Here is a 20,694-nt window from a genome sequence, read left to right as displayed (position 1 = left end):
ACGCAGCGGCCACAGCCTCCAATTGGCAGGGCGCGCATTTCTTGTCCTCCACCGCCGCTGCCAGACACGCTCCTAACACAGCACAAATAATGGCTTTCCCTTTTCCCTTCTTCGCTCTAGCTTCTTTATGCAAAACCGCTATTCGGTCCATAACACTTTGCAGTTGGAACCAGTGGTCCCGTGCCCAATCTCGTCCCGGGGGTGAGGGGCGAGAGCGGTATGTTTCTAAAAACTCATATAATTTCTCCGTCTCTTCACAAGAATCGCCTGCCTTTTGGGTGGCCATATCCTACAAAGGGGAGTTTGTCCCGGGAGGGTCAAACCTTTAGAAAAAAAAAACACGTTTCCCCTATACTCTCCCAGGAGGCCAATCCGCACACTACTACAAGACAAAGACGAGCCTACAAAGGGGATATCGTCCTGAGGGGGTCGCACCGTACAATCCAAACTTCCCCTATACTCCCCCAGGAGGCCAGACCATAAACTAGTGTGAGACAGAGCAGAGCCTACAAAGGGGATATCCTCCTGAGGGGGTCACACTATAAAATTCAAGTCTCCCCTATACGCCCTCAGGAGCTCAAATCACAAACTGCTACGCGCGTTTCAGTACAAAGGTCTCAACACCCACTCCGTCCTTGCGCTTCATTCGTCTCCGGCTGCTTCCCTTGCGGGAGAGCAGAACCGCGGATCGGAACTCCGCACTCGCTTCGTACTTATTTGTACGTCTCGTTCACACACACTCGCTCAGCACACCGTAAGGTTGTATGACACTCTCGTCTCAAGGGATCCTGTCCGTGACGCCAATTAAATGTCCCGATCCTATGTCGGGGGAGGTTTCAATACGATCCCAAGGACAAGATTAAGATGCTGGAATCGGTCAGATGTCGTACAACCTTTTACTTCTATTTGAGGGGAGAACAGAATGGAGGGAGGAGGGAGGGCAAGGGAGGAGAGGAAAAGAATAGGGGAGAGAGAGTTAGAAAGAGAAGGAGGAGTTTATCACCACCACATCGAGTCCGAGGATCTTCCGCAGGGTCTTCGGTGGCCTCAGGCTTCGTCAGGGACCAAAGCGGGGAGGGGGGGGGGGGGGGGAGACTTGAGGGTGCAGGAACGGAAGGAGTGGTCTCGCGTGCGCCGCCGCCGCCCCCACCGAAGGGCACGTGTGCTGCTTATATAGGGGCTCCCACGCATGCGCAGATCACAAATGTGTACGTGCAGTTCGCCACGGACGTGCTGCCCCCGCCTCTGCTCTTTTCGCGCCTTTTTGTCCCTGCCTCGGCTCTTTTCGCGCCTTTAGTCCCTGTGCAGGCGCACGAGGTTGTTTTTCTCAAAACTGTGGAGAAGATGGTCTTCTCAAAGCGCGACGCTGGATGGCGCTACAGCGGCAATGTCGAGACAAAACCACATTTTTCTATCGGTCCTTTACAGGAGGTGTGAGGAGAGAGGTTGCCAGTGAAGACTGAGGCAAAGAAGTTGTTGAGTACCTCAGCCTTCACCTCAGCTGTTGTTACCAGCTCGCCACTTCTGCTCATTAGAGGGGGTCCGCTTTCCTTAACCTTCCTTTTCTGGTTAATATACCTATAGAAGCCCATTTCCATGAGCTCTGTGGAGAAAGGAGAACTAAGAGGCGATCTGTACTCAGGGAGAGGAAAGTCTTCTTCCATCAAGTAGGAGACTCCCAAAGCCTTGAAGAATGAGATCCCTCTCTCTCAGCTTTAGAGGAACAATTCCACCCAAAGAGAGATACCTTGTCCTATTTCAGATGCACTAAGATGGGCAGAGAGGCCTTCACAATGTTGCCAGTTTTAGCACCAAACCCTCAGGACACCGACTTCCTTCTGGACTGGAAGGAGACAGTCAGGTGGCCCTTAGACAGCAATGAATGATCTCTGCAAATCTCCCAGAGGTCTGCAATGAAGAGGCCAGGTGTCGACTGGTCAGTCAGGGCTCCCCTTGCAAGGGCAGAAGAGGAATCAGCTCCTCTCCTCTACCTTTAGAAATCCATTTCTGCAATAAGTTGAACTGCGTCCTGAACTTCATTGACAAACCCCAGGAAATCTAAGGAGATTACTCTGACACTAAAAACCACGTATCCTTTAGGTGTCCAACATTATAAAGACAAGGCAGGTAGCATGGAAGTAACTCCATGTAAGTAAGTAACTCCATGTAAGTACCAGGTGGAAGTGCCCTGAAGGGAGATTTAACCTCATGGACTGCCCGTGCTGGAGCAGGCTCCTGGGAGGAACTGCGGCCTGTGGAGAGGAGCCCACACAGAAGCAGGTTTTCTGGCAAGACCTGTGACCCTGTGGGGGACCTGTGCTGGAGCAAGTCTGTTCCTGAAGGACTGCACCCCGGGGAAAGGACCCATGCTGGAGCAGTTTGTGAAGAACTGCAGCTCATGGGAGGGACCCATGCCGGAGAGGTTCATGAAGGACTGGATCCCGCAGGAGGGACCCCACGCTGGAGCAGGGGAAGAGCGTGAGGAGGAAGGAGCAGCAGAGACAAAGCTGATTGCAGCTGATTGCAGCCTGCATTCACCATCCCCCTGTGCTGCTTGGGGGAAGGAGGGAAAGAAGTCAGGAGTGAGGCTGAGCCTGGGAAGAAGGGAGGGGTGGGGGTAAGGGGTTTTGAGATTTGTTCTTAGTTCTCATTATTCTGTTCTGTTTAATTGGCAATCAATTCATTTCAGTTCTCCAGGTTGAGTCTGTTTTGCCCATGACAGTAACAAGGGAGTGATCTCCTTGTCCTTATCTCGACTCATGAGCGTTTTGTCATATTTTCTGCCTTGTCCTGGTGAGGAAGGGGAGTGACAGAGTGGCTTGGTGGGCACCTGGCGGACAGCCAAGCTCAGCCCACCACACACCCTTGCTGGCTCTTCTAATCCTCAGTGACAAAGCAAATCCTACCTATTGTCCTTCCCATACGGGAGCTCCTGACATCTGACCTGGTCCTTCGCAAAGGAGGCATCCTCCCCTCCTCATCCGCCCTGCTACTCTTTCTGGCAGAGCCTGTCTCTCTCCATCGCAGCACCCCAGGTGAGCAAGCTGTCCCACCACATCTAATTTAATCCACAAAATTCACAGGGCTGTGAGGGTCCAGTTTCTCCTGTCTGTTCCCCTGCTCCTCCTGCCTGCGCACGTTTGGGCTGTGGCACCAACTTGTTCCAGGAAAACATGGGAGCAAGGGCCCAAGACCCAACGTATGGAAAGGCTGTGCTTCAGGGCACAGACGTGCTGGAGTGTTTGGTAGATGGCAAGGTAAGGAGGAGATGAGGTGCCCACAAAGAGAGCAAACCCTGATGTCTCCAAGGGCAGAGGAGCAGGGCTGGGCAATGACACCTGACCCAGAGAGGGCTTTGGTGTTTCTGCATGAACTCTGCAGAGCTGTGGGGCTTGCAAGACAAACTGCAGGGAGGACGGGGGGCTTCGGAGAAAGTCTCTGGGGGTAACAGACTTTGATCCAGCCACTCTGTGAACATGATTGTCATCTTCCCTCTTCGTAGCATCAGGCAGGTGAATCTCAGAGACTGAGAGAGAGAATGGCCAAGGGCTGAGAGCACAGGGAGAGGGGAGGGCACCCTGGTGTGATCTGCCTCCCAGTCCTGCAGTGCCCCTGGGTGTAGACGGGACAGACCTTGCATCTGTGCTGTGGTGTTGGTGTTCAGGTGGCACACAGGCACCAGACCCACCTGGGGGGCCCTGGGCATCTGCCCCACAGCAACTCCAAGAGGGCACAGCTTTTCTGGAGGTTCTGTGCTGTGTTTGCCTGCTGAGTGCAGTTGTGTTTGGCACCCCAGGCACCTGCCATGGCACTCGAGCCTTTTTTTTATGCCATTAAAATGAGAGCCCTGATGTATTCAGTGCAGGGATGTGGATGCGACTTAGCTTTGCAGTGACTGGAGCTCCCGGGAGTACAGTGGACAGAGAGAGACCTGGGTCTCTGTCTGAGGCAGTCCTCTATTTGGTTACCTCAATAGCTCTGCATGCTCCAGGGAGATACTTGACAAAGGCACGTAGGTGGCTGGTGTCACCGTGGGTGGCAAAGGATATCCCCGTTCCCCCTCGGGCCCTCAGCTGATGCTCAGAAGAATGTGAGTGTTCTCAGAGATTTTCCATCAGAGCTTGCAAACACTTGCCCACATCTTGGACCATCCCGGCACCTCAGTCATCACCAAGTGTCTGAGTGTGAGCGCCTGAGTCCCCACTGAATGAAGCCAAGGGGCTCAGAGCAGGAGCTCACATGCAGGCCACTCTTTTATGCCCTCCTGAACTGAACCAGAGGATTCCCTTTGGCATGTGGGGTGCATGGGAGGAGCTGGATGCCACTTCAGGCCCAGGGTTTCCAGCTTGGGATGAGATGCCTGTGTTGCCTCGGCTGAATCCCTGCCTGGCACAGGGGAAGCCAACCCCTCCCTTTCCCTGTCTGTGTGTCTTTTTGCTATGGTACAGGAATGGGGGTGTCCAGGGAGGAACATTTACACCTCTCACAGTCAGCCACGCTCTGGTAGGACAAACCATGCTGCTGGAATTTGTCTCTCTCCACGGTTTAATGAGGGATTGTCCATGATTACTTGAGGTGACTTCAAAACACATTCCCCTGGAAGGACCAAGCTGCCTTGCAGGAGCTGTCGGCCCTTGGAGCCCCAGGGACATCTCAAAGGAGTCCGGAGGGGGCAGAGAAAGTGGCGCCTTGGGCTGGGCCTCTGCTGCTGAACTGGGCTGGGCTCCTGGGATGGAGGGAGCTGATGGCAACTGGGCAGCCCTGCAGAGAGACAGCTCTGCCCAGGAGCAGCTCCTCTGCAAAGCACAGCAGGGCTGAGGGCACTGCCTGCAGGCACCAAGGGGAGATGGGAGAAGTAAGAGGGCAGGCTGTGTGTGGTGGGATGATGCTGAGACCTCACTGGAAGAGAAATCTTCACATCCCTTAACAGAGTAAGTCTCTGGCAGCGGCGCAATGCACATGAGTGTCTTGGAGGGGTCTCCTAGACATGGCACATCACGCTGCAGATACTATTTGGCAGGATGGCTCTGAGGATTTCTTTAGTGTGGAGAAGGACATGCTCCAAAACAAGGATACCCTGCCACACTGTCAGAGGACAGGACATGATGGCTGCCTTCTCCTGGAGTCGCAGGGGGCTGAGTGCTGGGGCAGGGACTCTGCTGCCTGCCAGGGTCAGCATTAAGCCTGCCCAGGGAGCTTCCCACAGAGCTGCAGAGAGTAGTTCTGGGTGGAAGCAGTGAACCCTTGCAGGGAAGGGTCCTTCTGCTGTCCAGAGGGTGCAGCACGAGTCGGGGCTGCTCAGACTTCTACATCACCTGAGGACGTTTGCGGATGGCGTTAGCAGAGGGTCATTTTAAAGGTGGATGTCAAGGTAGGAGATTGACTGAAAGGAAAGAAGGCTTTGCTTTGAGTTTTCTCCTTTTGGTTGGCTGGGTGGGCAGTGGGAAATGGGAATTTATTCTCTGCTCTGGAGAAGGCAATGAGACCCCAGATCTCACTAGGAATTGTCTGAGCTGCTCCTTCGCCCCTGCACACACAGCGATGCCACTGGGCAGTGCCCTGCTGCCAGGAGGTGCCTGCAGGGCAGAGCTGAGCACACAGCAGGAGGGATGGGCTCTGTGAGCATGGAGAGGGAGGAGATGTGGGGACAAAGAAAGAGGTCACGGCCAAGAAGAGCTCCAGGCAGCAGAGCCATGGTGTCGTGGTTTAACCCCAGCCAGCAACTATGCACCACACAGCCGCTCACTCACTCCCCGCCCCCGGTGGGGTAGGGGAGAAAATTGCAAGGGTGAAAGTCAGAAAAACTCGTGGGTTGAGATAAGAACAGTTTAATAATTGAAGTAAAAGGAAATAGAATAGTAGTAGTAGTAGTAATAATAATAATAATAATATAATACAATAATAATATACAAAGCAAGTGATACACGACACAATTGCTCACCACCCACCGACGATGCCGAGCCTGTTCCCGAGCAGCAATTGCTTCCCCCCCGGCCAGCTCGCCTCAGTTTATATACTGGGCATGATGTCATATGGTATGGAATAGCCCCTTGGCCAGTCTGAGTCAGCTGTCCTGGCTGTGCCCCCTCCCAGCTTCTTGTGCACCGGGCAGAGCATGGGAAGCCGAAAAGTCCTTGACTGGTGGGAGCACTACTTAGCAACAACTAAACCATCAGTGTGTTATCAACATTATTCTCATCCTAAATCCAAAACACAGCACTCTACCAGCTACTAAGAAGAAAATTAACTCTATCCCAGCTGAAACCAGGACAGTATCCACCCCTTATTCCATACCATATACGTCATGCCCAGGTCTTACACTTTCAAATACATTCCAATTAATCACTACCACTTTTCCAGTCTTTTGATTTGTTTATATATATATATATATACACACACATATAGATATAATTTTCCTCGTCTGTAGGCTATCCCTCCACAAATGTTTGTTGAGTTCATTTAGTCCATGACTCTGGGCTTCATCTGTCATAACAGTCTTTCAGGGCAGGAGAGATGGTGTGCGGTGTTGGGTTGTTGCATGCTGAAGCCAGTTCTGGTTCCATCACTGCTATACTTTGCTCGGTTTCCTCAAAGTTCATTCTTCATTAATTTGGGTGATTCTTACTGTATACTGTTGATATGGCACATAACAACCATAGTAGTGATGACATCCGGTATTATATAGCAACTAACATTATACAATTCAGTTCATTGTCTATTTTCACCCAAAACCAAATCCCCTTGAGGTACACATCGGACTTCCCCATCCTCCCGCATCACCCACCAAGTGCATCCAGGTCCTTGAGCAAAAGCAATCCCACGAATGGGTTTACCTCTGCCTGAAGCAGGAGTAACCCAGGCCGTCTTCCCCGTCATATTTTTTAGGTGCACTACAGGGACTTTATCCCCCTCTACAGTACGTAAAAGTCTTGACTGGGCAGGGCCTGCTCGATTGGCAGATCCCCTAGTGTTGACTACCCAGGTGGCCTTTGCTAAATGTGTATCCCAGTGTTTGAATGTCCCACCACCCATTGCTTTTAGTGTAGTCTTTAACAGTCCATTGTATCGTTCGATTTTCCCAGAGGCTGGTGCATGATAGGGGATGTGATATACCCACTCAATTCCATGCTCTTTGGCCCAGGTGTCTATGAGGCTGTTTCGAAATGAGTTCCGTTATCTGACTCAATTCTTTCTGGGGTGCCATGTCACCACAGGACTTGCTTTTCAAGGCCCAGGATAGTGTTCCGGGCAGTGGCATGGGGCACGTGATATGTTTCCAGCCATCCGGTGGTTGCTTCCACCATTGTAAGCACATGGCGCTTGCCTTGGCAGGTTTGTGGGAGTGTGATATCATCAATCTGCCAGGCCTCCCCATATTGATATTTCAGCCATCGTCCTCCATCCCTGAGAGGCTTGAACTGCTTGGCTTGCTTGATTGCAGTGCATGTTTCGCATTCATGGCTAACCTGTGCAATAGTGTCCATGGTGAAGTTCACCCCTCGATCACGAGCCCATCTATATGCTGCATCTCTTCCTTGGTGGCCTGAGGTGTCATGGGCCCACCGAGCTAGAAATAATTCACCCTTATGTTGCCAGTCCAGGTCCACTTGAGCCACTTCAATCTTAGCAGCCTGATCCACCTGCTGATTGTTTTGATGTTCTTCAGTGGCCCGACTCTTGCGTACATGAGCATCTACATGACGTACTTTTACAACCAGCTTCTCTATCCGGGCAGCAATATCTTGCCACAATGCAGCAGCCCAGATGGGTTTGCCTCTGCGCTGCCAGTTGCTCTGCTTCCATTGCTGTAACCATCCCCACAGGGCATTTGCCACCATCCATGAGTCAGTACACAGATAGAGCATTGGCCACTTCTCTCGTTCGGCAATATCTAAAGCCAGCTGGATGGCTTTCACCTCTGCGAACTGACTCAATTCATCTCCTTCAGCAGTTTCTGTAACTTGTCGTACAGGACTCCATACAGCAGCTTTCCACCTCCGATGTTTCCCCACAAGACGACAGGACCCATCAGTGAACAGGGCATATTGCTTCTCATTTTCTGGTACTTTATTATACAGTGGGGCCTCCTCAGCACGCGTCACCTCCTCCTCTGGCGATATTCTGAAATCTTTGCCTTCTGGCCAGTCCATGATCACTTCCAAGATTCCTGGGCCACTGGGGTTTCCTATTCGAGCCCGCTGTGTGATCAGTGTGACCCACTTACTCCATGTAGCGTTAGTTGCTTGATGTGTAGAGGGGACCGTCCCTTTGAACATCCAGCCCAGCACTGGCAGTCGGGGTGCCAAGAGGAGCTGTGCCTCAGTACCAACCACTTCTGAAGCAGCTCAAACTCCTTCATATGCTGCTAATATCTCTTTTTCAGTTGGAGTATAGCCAGCCTTGGATCCTCTGTATCCCCGACTCTAAAACCCTAGGGGTCGACCTCAAATCTCCCCTGGTGCTTTTTGCCAGAGGCTCCAGGTAGGGCCATTCTCCCCGGCTGCAGTGTAGAGCACATTTTTTACATCTTGTCCTGCCCGGACTGGCCCAAGGGCTACTGCATGGACTATCTCCTGTTTGATTTGTTCAAAGGCTTGTCGTTGCTCAGGGCCCCATTTGAAATCGTTCTTCTTCCGGGTCACTTGATAGAGAGGGCTTACGGTGAGACTGTAATTTGGAATATGCATTCTCCAAAAACCCACAACGCCCAAGAAAGCCTGTGTTTCCTTTTTGCTGGTTGGTGGAGACATGGCTGTTATTTTGTTGATCACATCCATTGGGATCTGACGACGCCCATCTTGCCATTTTATTCCCAAAAACTGGATCTCCTGTGCAGGTCCCTTGACCTTACTTTGTTTTATGGCAAAGCCAGCCTCCAGAAGGATTTGGACTATTTGCTTCCCTTTCTCAAAAACTTCTGCTGCTGTGTCGCCCCACACGATGATGTCATCAATGTATTGCAGGTGTTCTGGAGCCCCACCCTGTTCCAATGTAGTCTGGATCAGTCCATGGCAAATGGTGGGGCTGTGTTTCCATCCCTGGGGCAGTCGATTCCAGGTGTACTGGACCCCCCTCCAAGTGAAAGCAAACTGTGGCCTGCACTCTCCTGCCAAAGGGATTGAGAAAAATGCATTAGCGATGTCAGTGGTGGCATACCGCTTGGCTGCCTTTGACTCCAATTCATATTGAAGTTCTAACATGTCTGGTACGGCAGCGCTCAGTGGTGGCGTGACTTCATTCAGGCCCCGATAGTCTACTGTCAGTCTCCACTCTCTGTTAGACAGCATCAGCTGTCATTTCAGAAGGCCAAAGGAAATTCTCAACAGCCTCCAAGAGGATGACCTCAGATCCTGCCCTGTCTGTATGAGCTGCTCCATTTCAGTTTACAGTTCCCTGCCCATGTCTTGGACCACCCCTGGCACCTCAAATGTCACCAGACATTTGCATCTCACTCCTCGCATCCCTCTCCAATGATGAGCATGGGAGCTGAGACAAGCTGCTCACATGCAGGTGCCTATGTTCTGCACAGCTGAAATGAGGCAAGAGGAATCCCACCTCCTCTGGGTTTGTGGCAGGCATGGGAGGGAGCTGAGTCCCTTTCCACCACCAGGACTACAGATCCTGATTGAGATCATAGAATTATAGAATCATCAAGGTTGGAAAAGACCCCAAAAAGATCATTGAGTCCAACCATCAACCTACCACTGCCAAGTCCATCTATACCATGTCCTCGAACACCACATCTATCCATTCTTTAAATACCTCCAGGGATGGAGACTCAACCACTTCCCTGGGCAGCCTGTGCCAGTGCTTGACCACCCTTTCGGTGAAGAAGTTTTTCCTAATATCTAACCTGAACCTCCCCTGGCGCAGCTTGAGGCCGTTTCCTCTCGTTCTATCACTTGTTACTAGGGAGAAGAGACCGACCCCCACCTCACTACAACCTCCTTGCAGGTAGTTGTAGAGAGCAATAAGGTCTCCCCTCAGCCTCCTCTTCTCCAGACTAAACAACCCCAGAGATGCCTCGATTGACTCTGTGAATCCCATCTTTCAGAAAGTGTAAATTTTTCTGTCACTGTCTAGGTGCCCTGTCTAATGATGGGACAAGGAAAGGTGATTCTCATGCCCAAATCTTTTCCTCATAGGAGAAATGACAGTGCTAGGAATACTTGTCTCTCCTCAGCTGAGGGAGGGAACATGAGTGATGCCTTCAGCCTGTTTCCCAGCAGGTTCCCCTGGATCCCCAGGGACACCTGGAGGGAGCCCAGAGGGGCAGAGAAAGTGGTGCCTTGGGCTGGGCCTCTGCTGCTGAGCTGGGCTGGGCTCCTGGGATGGAGGGAGCTGATGGCAACTGGGCAGCCCTGCAGAGAGACAGCTCTGCCCAGGAGCAGCTCCTCTGCAAAGCACAGCAGGGCTGAGGGCACTGCCTGCAAGTGCTGAGAGGAGAGGGGTGAGGCAGAGAGACTGTAAGGCAGTGTGGAGTGGGAGGATGCTGATAGCTCACTGCATGGGAGAGATCTTCACAGCCCTCTGAATGGTAAGTCCCTGGGTGCAGGACAATGTAACTGGTGTTCCTGGAGGGATCTCCAAAAGCTGCTACATCCCATAGCCTATGGGATTTTCTGGAGGATTCTCACAGTTTCTCTAATGTAGAGGAGGAGGATGTGCTGCAGGATGTGTGCAGCATCAGAAGGATAGGGCATGACGGCTCCCTTCTTCTGGGGTTTTGAAGATCGGTGTGCAGCCAGGGGTTCCCAGGGCTGTCCTTCCGAGCAGGGTCCCTGCACACCAGGGGGCTGTGTGCTGGGGCAGGGACTCTGCCACCTACAAGGGTCAGCACTCAGCCTGCCCAGGGAGTTTTCTACAACACTGTGGGGAGAAGCTGTGTGGAAGGAGGGATCCCACACAGGGCAGGATTGTTCACTGTCCAGAGAGTGCAGCGTGGGTCAGGGTTTCTCAGACTTCTACATCACCTGAAGGACATTTGCAGAGATTTTATTTTAACGATGGATGTCAAGGTAGGGGATTACCTGAAAGGGAAGAAATCTGTGCTTTGAGTGGTGTCCTCTTGGTTTGCAGGGTGGGCAGCAGGAGATGGGAATTTATTTCGCTGCTCTGGAGTAGCCAATGAGACCCCAGTTCTCGCTAGGACTTATCTGAGCTGCTCCTTAGCCCCTGCACACACAGAGATGCCACTGGGCAGTGCCCTGCTGCCAGGAGGTGCCTGCAGGGCAGAGCTGAGCACACAGCAGGAGGGATGGGCTCTGTGAGCATGGAGAGGGAGGAGCCGTGGGGACAGAGAAAGAGGTCGTGGCCAAGAGCTGCAGGCAGCAGAGACATGGGCAGAAAGGAAGAGAGACCTGCTGCCAGAAATGCTGTGGGAGGAGGGATTCAGGCATCTCCCTGCCATCCCCTGCAGTGCAGATGCTTTCCCTGGAGCAATTGAAACCTGCTGCATTGAAACCACTCCTCAGCTGTGCTGGGGCAACTAGAACAGAAGGCACAATCCAAAATCCCCACAGCTCTGCTCTGCAGTCAGGTGAATTGGGAGCCACAATGCTGAAAAGCTCTTTGATATCATGAGTGCATTTAATCTGAGATTACCCCATGTTCCTATTTCCTTATTGTTGTAGGGCAGGACTGACTCCTGCAGAGCCCCCAGCAGAGCCTCCTGCTCCCTGGGCCACTCTCGTCCAGCACCAACCAGAGCTCACCAAAGCTATTCCTGAAAAGTGAAAGGCAGTTTGGGGTGTTTCTATGAGAAATGGAAAAGATTTTTCTCAAAGCAGTCTGCCCTAACTTCTCCCTTCCTTTACTTTCTTGAACAGATTCCCAAGTGCAGAGGGACAAAATGTCCAACAGCAGCTCCATGACCCAGTTCCTTCTCCTGGCATTTGCAGACACACGGGAGCTGCAGCTCTTGCACTTCTGGCTCTTCCTGGGCATCTACCTGGCTGCACTCCTGGGCAACGGCCTCATCATCACTGTCATAGCCTGTGACCACCACCTCCACACCCCTATGTACTTCTTCCTCCTCAACCTCTCCCTCCTTGATCTGGGCTGCATCTCCACCACGGTAACCAAAGCCATGGCCAATTCCCTCTGGGACTCCAGGGCCATCTCCTATGCAGGATGTGCTGCCCAGCTCTTTCTATTTGTCTTTTTGATTTCAGCAGAGTTCTGTCTCCTCACCATCATGGCCTATGACCGCTATGTGGCGATCTGCAAACCCCTGCACTATGGGACCCTCCTGGGCAGCAGAGCTTGTGTCCACATGGCAGCAGCTGCCTGGGGCACTGGGTTTCTCAATGCTGTGCTCCACACTGCCAATACATTTTCACTACCCCTCTGCCACGGCAATGCCTTGGACCAGTTCTTCTGTGAAATCCCCCACATCCTCAAGCTTTCCTGCTCACACTCCTACCTCAGGGAGGTTGGGCTTATTGTGGTTATTGTCTTTGTGGAATTTGGCTGTTTTGTTTTCATTGTGGTGTCCTATGTGCAGATCTTCAGGGCCGTGCTGAGGATTCCCTCTGAGCAAGGAAGGCACAAAGCCTTTTCCACGTGCCTCCCTCACCTGGCCGTGTTTTCTCTATATGTCAGTACTGGCACGTTTGCCTACCTGAAGCCCCCCGCTATCTCCTCCCCATCCCTGGATCTGGTGGTGGCAGTGCTGTACTCAGTGGTGCCTCCAGCAGTGAACCCCCTCATCTACAGCATGAGGAACCAGCAGCTCAAGGATGCCTTATGGAAACTGATCCAATCGGTGCTGTTTAACTGACAACCTGGCTCCCCTCCTCTGCACATTTCCCAGAGTTTATCTTAGGCCACGAGCCTGCTTTTTTCTCTTGTGATAATTCTACTTAGAGATAATTTTTTGGTTTGTACTCCTTCTGTGGAGGTTCAATCCTTGCACAACACTGTGTCACAGTTGGCCTGTCAGATAGCAGCTCTTCAATAAAAGCTCATCTCCTGGGTGCAATGCCTGAAGTCTGTGCTCTTCCTCCAAAATTGCTTCAAAAAATATGTCCAAGGAAGTGGTCTTTTAAAGTTTCTGTTCTCCTTTTGTTCTTGGTGGTTTTGGTAATATTGGGTTCCATTGGAACAAAAGTTCTGCTTTTAAAGGCTTTCTTCTTGGTGACCAATGGCAGTGGAGATGGTCCATGAGCTCCCCATTATCTCCTCAGGTTGCTTCCTGTATAATAGGACTGATGGCATGTACCAGACTCTTTGAAAATTAATTTGGAGGGGAGAAGAGAGGATGAGGACTCACCACGTGCCCTGCGGTTGGAATGAATGGAGACTCAGAAGGTGAAACACCCTCAGAGGTGAAGTCCACCGAAAGTAAAGAACTAAATCAAGGAATCCACAAAGAAGGACTCCACAGTTTCATGGGGATCACTGGGTGCTGACGCGGAAGTCACGGACACAGCACACGATCAATATGATCAAGCAAAATGTCGGTTTATTACATACACAGCTTAGTTAATATAGTTTCTTGCCTTCCTAATCATGCATAAACTTATCGCTAATTGGTTAACTATGTTTGGCAATATGCTGTTCATGCGCTACTAGCGATATTCTGATTCGTTCATAACAATAGTTCACACGCACCGCCCGCTTCTCCCATATCTTGTTTTCAACATTGCAAGCCAATAGTTTCTTCCTCTTAATCTGCTTGTTTCATGTCTTCCAAACCGCAGTCGACCTTCGCAGCATCCTTGAATTCCTCTTGTGTTAAATGCAGATTAAGTCCACATAGTCTGAGTCTGGGTTGCTCACTACATGTCCTTGGCTTTTCAGATATCCCACACCCCCCAGCGCAGGGCAGGGATACAGCAGAGCCCATAAGGTGTCTCCTCTCTGGTGAGGAGGCCAGAGACTGCAGTGGGGTTCAGCTCTCCCCCATGCACCCCACAGACCCACAGCACCTGGGATTCCTCTTGCTTCAGCTCAGGGTGCACAAAATAGGTGCCTGCAGACCAGCCCCTGCCCTGAGCACCCACTGGGATCCATGGGGATGGGGAGTGGCAGTCAGCTGCTCTCACACAAAGTCCTGGTGGCATTTGAGGTGCCAGGGGTGGTCCAAGACTTGTGGATGTGTCTGCAAGCTCTGATGGAACAGACCTGGGACACCCACACCTGCCTGAGCATCAGCTATGGGGCTGGTGGGAAGGGTCCCTTGGCCACCTCAGGTTACACCCAATGTTTAGGGCATCTGAACGTCTGTCAGACCCACATTTCCATGGCAGCTGCTGGACTTTCAGCTGACCAAGAGGAGGAGTGCATGAGAAGGAGGGTCAGATCTGTCTTGCAGCACCATCCACTGCACTCCCTAGAGCTCAGCTCACTGCAAAATTCAGGCACGTGCACATCCCTGCAGTGAAGGCACCTACATTGTTTCAAGGCTCTGTTTTAAATGGCATCAGAAAGGCCTCTAGTGCCATGCCAGGGGAGGCTGGGGTGCCCAGTGAAACTGCCTGTGGCTGGCAAACATGGCACAGGACCTCCAGGAAAGCCATGTCCCACTGGAGTGGGGTCTGGGAAGACACAGCAGGGCCTCCCAAAGGAGTCCAGTGCCTTTGTGCCAGCACCTGAATGCCAACACCCCGGCAAGGAGGCAAGGTCCATCTCGTCTACACCCACATGTGCTGCAAGACTGGGAGACGCATCACACCAGGGTCTCCGCTCATGTCCCGGTACTCTCAACCCCTAACAGTTCTCTTCTCCCCTCTCTTCTACCCACCTACCTGATGATACTGAAAAAACCCCATGCCACTGATGTCCACAGGCTGGCTGGAGTGCTGGCTTACCTCACCTAGGGACTTTCTCAGGGGTACCTTGTGTTCCTGGAGATTGGCACAAGGTGCTGCCAAGTCAGCTCAGGCAGCAAACTTCTCTCTTGCAAGGCCATCATGGCCCAAGTCTGCGTTTCTCTGCCTCAGAGACTGCAGGGTTTGTTGTCTTCATGAGCACCTCATTTCATCATTACATTGCCACCTGCCATCCTTCCCAGCACGTCTTTGCTCTGAAGCAAAGCCTTTGCATACGCGGGGTCCTGGGTGCTTGGTTCCAGTTTTCTCCATGAGAAGCCTTTGCTGAGCTGCTGCAACCGGAGTGTGCACCAATGCCCTCAGCCTGGGACACAGGCAGGAGCATCTGGAGCCCCTTATTCCATCACGGAGCTTCTGAGGGAACCACTGCGGTGATGTGGTGGGACAGGTTGCACAGCGTTGGGTCTCTCATGGTTAGATACAGGCTCTTTAGGAGACACTGAGGGTGATTGGTGAGGGTGGGAGAATGAGACCGGGGCATGCCCTCTATGAAGGATGGGGCAGGTCGAATGTATGGTGGGGCAGAAGACAGGCTGCATGAGCATTTGTGGGTGAGGAACAGAGGAGAAACCAGTGAAGGTGACATGAAAGTGGGAGTTAGAACCACTCAGTCAGGGTGAGGAAGGGGACAAAGTCTTCTGTAGGCAGCCCGAGGAAGTCCACAGATCAGCGACAGTTGCACTCAATGGACGGGCAAAGTGCTTGGGTGCAAACAGTCCCATGGGGTCCTGGAGAATCTCGGGGTCAACTTCTTTTCCCAGCTGCCAAGCTGGCCAAAAGGGTGAGTCAGGGCTGGTCAGGGATGTTGAAGTGTCAGCCTTGGCTGTGGTGACCATGAAATAGTTGCATCCCCGTTCCCAAGGGATGTAAGGCAGGAGAACAGCAGAGCTCAGGTTTGGGATCTCTCTCTGAGAGAAGCAGACGTTGCCCTGCTCAGAGTTCTGGTAGTACGAGATCCCATGGAGAAGAAGCTCTGAAAGGGAAAAATCTACAAAAGCTGAGAGGCCTTTAAGGACATGTTCCTCCGGGCACAGGAAGGGTCTGTCCTCATACGCAGGGAAACAACCCTTCACCTCAGGAAACCCACTGAGCTGAACAGGAACCTCATGGCTGAGGTCCTGTGCCAAAGGCAGCACGCAGGAGGTGGAAGCAGGGAGAGGCTCCAAAGGAGGAGTTTAGAAACGTTGTCAGGAGAAATAAGGATTGTGTTAGGTGAGTCAAAACTCCCCAAAAGATCAAGCTTGCAAGGGATGTCAAGGGGCAACAAGGTAAGCTGCTACATCTTCCTTAACCATGACAAAACCACAGAAAGGTGAAGTGGGCCACTGCTGAATTTAGGAAGAGTAGATGCAGCTCGGTCTGAAGTACATGATGTCTTCTTTTCCTCTGTCTTCACCAGCAAGCTCTCCCAGCACTTTGAGCCCTCAGGCAGGACTCAAGGAGGAAGAGAACAACCAGCAGTGGATGAGGATCAAGTCAGGGGCTCCTTAAGCAAGCTCACCCCTTCGGAGTGTACTGAGCGGATGGGCTGCATCCAAGGGCTCTCTTTCTCTGCCGTCCCAGGATGGGCTGTTAGCAAGCAGAAGGCCAAGGGACATGACACTGGAGAGTGATCCATGACACCCTAGCTGAAACACCACGTGTCAGGTTTAGTGCAGCAGCCAAACGCAGAGGCATATGGAAATGTGTCAGGGTCCTACTGAGCACCTTCCTTGGTCCTAGGCCAGTTGGGAAGTGGAAGAGGGTAAGGGGCTGAGCAGCAGTGATCCCTGCCTGGCTGGGTCTGCTTCTCACCCTGACCAGCATGGCCACTGCAGGGCCACCCCATGGCCCCAGGGCACCACAGTCCCTTCGCTCTGCAGAGCAGCACTGCCAGCTCAGGGCCCTGTGGGGAACGTGGCCAGGGGTGCAGGAACGGCCGGCCAGGCCAGCATGGACACACTCACCTGGGGAAAGTCTCCCTGGGGAGAAGGGGTGTCCAGGGAGAAGAGCAGGGCCCCAAGGCTGTGGAGGGGAGAAATAAAAAGAGCACCCCGTTCCTGTGTGTCCAGCTGGGGCAGGCTGCTGTGCTGCTGGGGCAGCAGGAGCTACCAGAGGAGCCCCAGGGCCAGGACCCTCGCGCTGTTCTGGGGAACAGGACTGGCACAGGGGGGAAGCAGGCTGCTGGTGGTGGGGATCTCCTGAGCATGATGACAGGAGGGACACTGTCACAGCCCTCTGTTTCCTGCTGTCATGGCCAGCCTCCAGGCCTGGGGCTGCTGGGGAGGCTGAGACACCTCTCTGCCCTGTAAAAGCTGCTGTGCCCTTCAGAGGGGCTGGGGCTGTGGGGTGAGTGCCCAGAGCTCTGCAGCACCCTGTGGCTGGCATTGCCATGGGGCCAGCCCAGACTGGGCTGCTCTCCTGGGATGGGATGGGGAGAGGGCAGAGGAGGTGGGGAGAGCTGGGGAGGGGCTGGGCTGGAAAGTTCCCAGGAAGCGAAAACACCAGCGTACAGCTCAGCTGTGTGAGTGTGGAGGGTGGGGGCACGCAGCAGTGTCCTCACACAGCCAGGCCTGGCAGAGACCTGAAGGGCCAGCAGAGCAGGACCTGCTCTGTGCCATAGTCCCTGCACACCGTGAGCAAGCTGCCCCAGGGCGATCATCACAGACCTCCACTTATTCTGTCTTCAAAAACCTCTCCAAGGGAAAGATTCAGTGAGCCATAGAATAAATCGTGTCTGAAGAGAGCCCTGAACATCATCTTGCCTCACTCTCCTGCTCAAGGCAGGGTGAACCAGATGAGGTTGTTCAAGGCCTCCGCCCAGCTTTGCATCATCCAGAAAGGAGCTGAAAGTGCGCTCCATCACATCACACAGGGGGATAATAAAGACGTTCAACAGTGTTGGCCCAAGTGCTGGTCACTGAGGGATGCCAACAGCAGCTGGCTGCACAGAGGACTTTGTACCACTGGTGACATGTGGGCTTGATCATCCAGCCAGATTCCTGCCCAATGTCCGCTTCTTCAGCCCGGATAGCACTGATCTGGCTATAAGGACACCACAGGAGACCAAGGCCTTGCAAAATTGCATGTACACAACACACCATTCTTTCCCTTGCCCTTTTTGGTTCAGAAATCCTTTTCTTGTCTTTCAAGTGCCTGGAAATGGCTGCAGGAGGACATGTCCCATCCCCTTCCCAGGGACAGAGGTAGGCTGACCAGTCTGTAATTCTCCCAGTTCTCATTCCTCCCCTTCTTGAAGATGGGATTAGCATCTGCCTTTTCCAGGGACCCCAGAACCTCTCTGATGGCTCTGGCACTTTTGAGAGCACAATCCAGAATCACAGGCAAGGATGACTTGGCAGACAGGAGCCCTTGCAAGGAGCCTGTCCCAGGCAGCTGAGATGAATCCCCCTGGGCCAGTGGGGTTTGTTCCTGGAGTCACACACAGAAAGGGCAGGGTTCTGTCGGGCGTCCACATCTGAGCTGGCCTCGTAGTCTCCTTATGCACCCAGGGGTATTCAGAGACACAGTCTTTCCCTCTTACGCACAGAGGCAGGGCACTGCAGCAGGCATAACGGCTCTCTGGCCTCCTGCTGCCACTGCCAGGGGCTGGGAGGCACCTCAGCCCTGTGGTGTATCGCCCTGCTCTGCATTCATCTGAGATGCCCCTTGTCATGAGGAATGGACACGGCGGCCTCGGCTCAAGGAAGCACATCCCAGTGCTGCATTCAGGTGGTTTCCCAGGGGATGTTACTCCCAACGTGAAGTGACCTGGAGGCTCCATCTGTCCCACAGGCCTTCATGGAACCCCAAGGAAGAGCTGATGGCATTTGTGCTCACTCGGGTTCATCTCAGCTCATGTACGTGATGTGCGTGCTTACATCTCCTCTGTACAATGCAAACATGGACTTCTGACCTACTCCTTTGGTGACCTTCCATGGAGGGATAAAGAACCTCTGGGAGCTGGGGTGAGAGGCCAGTGTTGGCAATGGTGGTTGAGACAGGCTAGTGCAGGATGATTGCCCTGGGGTGTCCAGCGAACACAGGCACAAGCCAGACCCTTCTCTGCTGGTCCTTCAGGTCTCTCTCAGGAGGCCTGGCTGTGTGAGGACGCTGCTGTTGGCCGCAACCCTGCACACTCACATTCTTTAGCTGTACATTGGTGTTTTCATTTGCTGTCTGCTTTCTTGGACATGGTCTGAGAGACTTTTTGGAAGAAGACCTAAGCCTTCAGGCACTGCCGTGAGGAGATCACCCTTCTTTATGGAAATGCTGTTATGGGAGCCAGCTCTGTCACAGAAGTGCCCATTGCCTGTCCCTGCCTGCGGTCACAGGACGACCACACAGCACGACTGTGACCAAGCTGCCAGAGCTCTCAGGGCTGACACCAATGCAAGGGATCAGGAAGAGAGTGTGGAAGTGGAAGGAGAACAGCCCTGGAAGACCAAGTGCTGGTGCTCCCTGGCAGTGCTGCCATGCCAGAAATTTTTTCCGCTCCACCCACGCACCCAGGTACAGTCCCTGCAGTTCCAAAAAGGCCTTGGAGGAAGGATCACAGAAAAAAAGAATGTCACTGAAAGGCCATTTATTTTGCTTAAACAGACAGGGAGCATGGCTCCTCATTTACACTGCCACTCAGTCAGAAAAGAAAAGCAGACAGTGAATTAGAAAGGAGATGACAACATTATCACAAGTGAAAAACCACCAGAAACAACAAAAAATTCAGAAGTCATGCTGGTCCTGCAATGAGTTACATTATAACTACTACCCAGAAGATGATGGGTAATTTATTGCTTCAGAAAAACATCCAGTCACCATTTTCCACACTGCACCCTTGAGCTGCTGGTTTCTCATGCTGTAGATGAGGGGGTTCACTGCTGGAGGCACCAATGAGTACAGAACTGCCACCACCAGATCCAGGGACGGGGAGGAGATGGAGTGGGGCTTCAGGTAAGAAAACATGCCAGTGCTGATAAATAGGGTGACCACAGCCAGGTGAGGGAGGCACGTGGAAAAAGCTTTGTGGCATCCCTGCTCAAAAGGGATCCTCAGCACAGCCCTGAAGATCTGCACATAGGACAGCACAATGAAAATAAAACATCCCGAAAAAAGAAAACCACTAAATACAATAAGTCCAATCTCCCTGAGGTAGGAGTGTGAGCAGGAGAGCTTGAGGATCTGGGGGATTTCACAGAAGAACTGGTCCACAGCATTGCCTTGGCAGAGGGGGAGGGAAAATGTATTGGCAGTGTGAAGGAGAGAATTGAAGAACCCAGTGCCCCAGGCAGCTGCTGCCATGTGGACACAAGCTCTGCTGCCCAGGAGGGTCCCGTAGTACAGGGGTTTGCAGATGGCCACGTAGCGGTCGTAGGCCATGATGGTGAGAATGTAATACTCTGCTCCTACCAAGAAGACAAACAGAAAGAGCTGGGCAGCACATCCTGCATAGGAGATGGCCCTAGTGTTCCAGAGGGAATTGGCCATGGCTTTGGGAAGAATGGTGGAGATGGAGCCTAGGTCAAGGAGGGAGAGGTTGAGGAGGAAGAAGTACATGGGGGTATGGAGTTGGTGGTCGCAGGCTACAGCAGCGATGATGAGGCCGTTGCCCAGGAGGGCAGCCAGGTAGATGCCCAGGAAGAGCCAGAAGTGCAAGAGCTGCAGCTCCCGTGTGTCTGCAAATGCCAGGAGGAAGAACTGGATGATGGAGCTGCTGTTGAACATTTGCTGTCTATGGGCATTGGCACTGTCCAAGAAGGAAAAAACAGTGACAAGTTAAGGGAGATTTCTCTGAGCAAAGTCAAAGCCATATCTCATACACCCTCGCCCTGCTACATGCAGATGCCCTTTTCCTTTTCTAGGAGACCTTCCTTCAGCTCTGTGG

At 52.7% G+C, this 20,694-nt stretch overlaps 2 protein-coding genes across 2 annotated transcripts; one reads left to right on the top strand and one right to left on the bottom strand.

The window, feature by feature from the left end:
• Positions 1–11,851: 11,851 nt before the first annotated feature.
• Positions 11,852–12,781, top strand: LOC309603535 (olfactory receptor 14A16-like; the record flags this gene model as incomplete). Its single annotated transcript, XM_082338356.1, has 1 exon — positions 11,852–12,781. The coding sequence occupies one exon, from the start codon at positions 11,852–11,854 to the stop codon at positions 12,779–12,781; it is 930 nt and encodes a 309-aa protein (XP_082194482.1).
• A 6,796-nt stretch (positions 12,782–19,577) lies between these two features.
• Positions 19,578–20,366, bottom strand: LOC309603534 (olfactory receptor 14J1-like; the record flags this gene model as incomplete). The annotated part of the gene is made up of 1 exon (XM_082338355.1): positions 19,578–20,366. The coding sequence occupies one exon, from the start codon at positions 20,364–20,366 to the stop codon at positions 19,578–19,580; it is 789 nt and encodes a 262-aa protein (XP_082194481.1).
• Positions 20,367–20,694: the final 328 nt, after the last annotated feature.

The sequence above is a fragment of the Platalea leucorodia genome, assembly GCF_965183815.1.
Source record: "Platalea leucorodia genome assembly, contig: HAP1_HAP1_SCAFFOLD_123, whole genome shotgun sequence".
Taxonomy (NCBI): domain Eukaryota; kingdom Metazoa; phylum Chordata; class Aves; order Pelecaniformes; family Threskiornithidae; genus Platalea; species Platalea leucorodia.
Note: the sequence above shows the minus strand (reverse complement) of the source record. Positions and strands in the feature narration are given on the sequence as shown.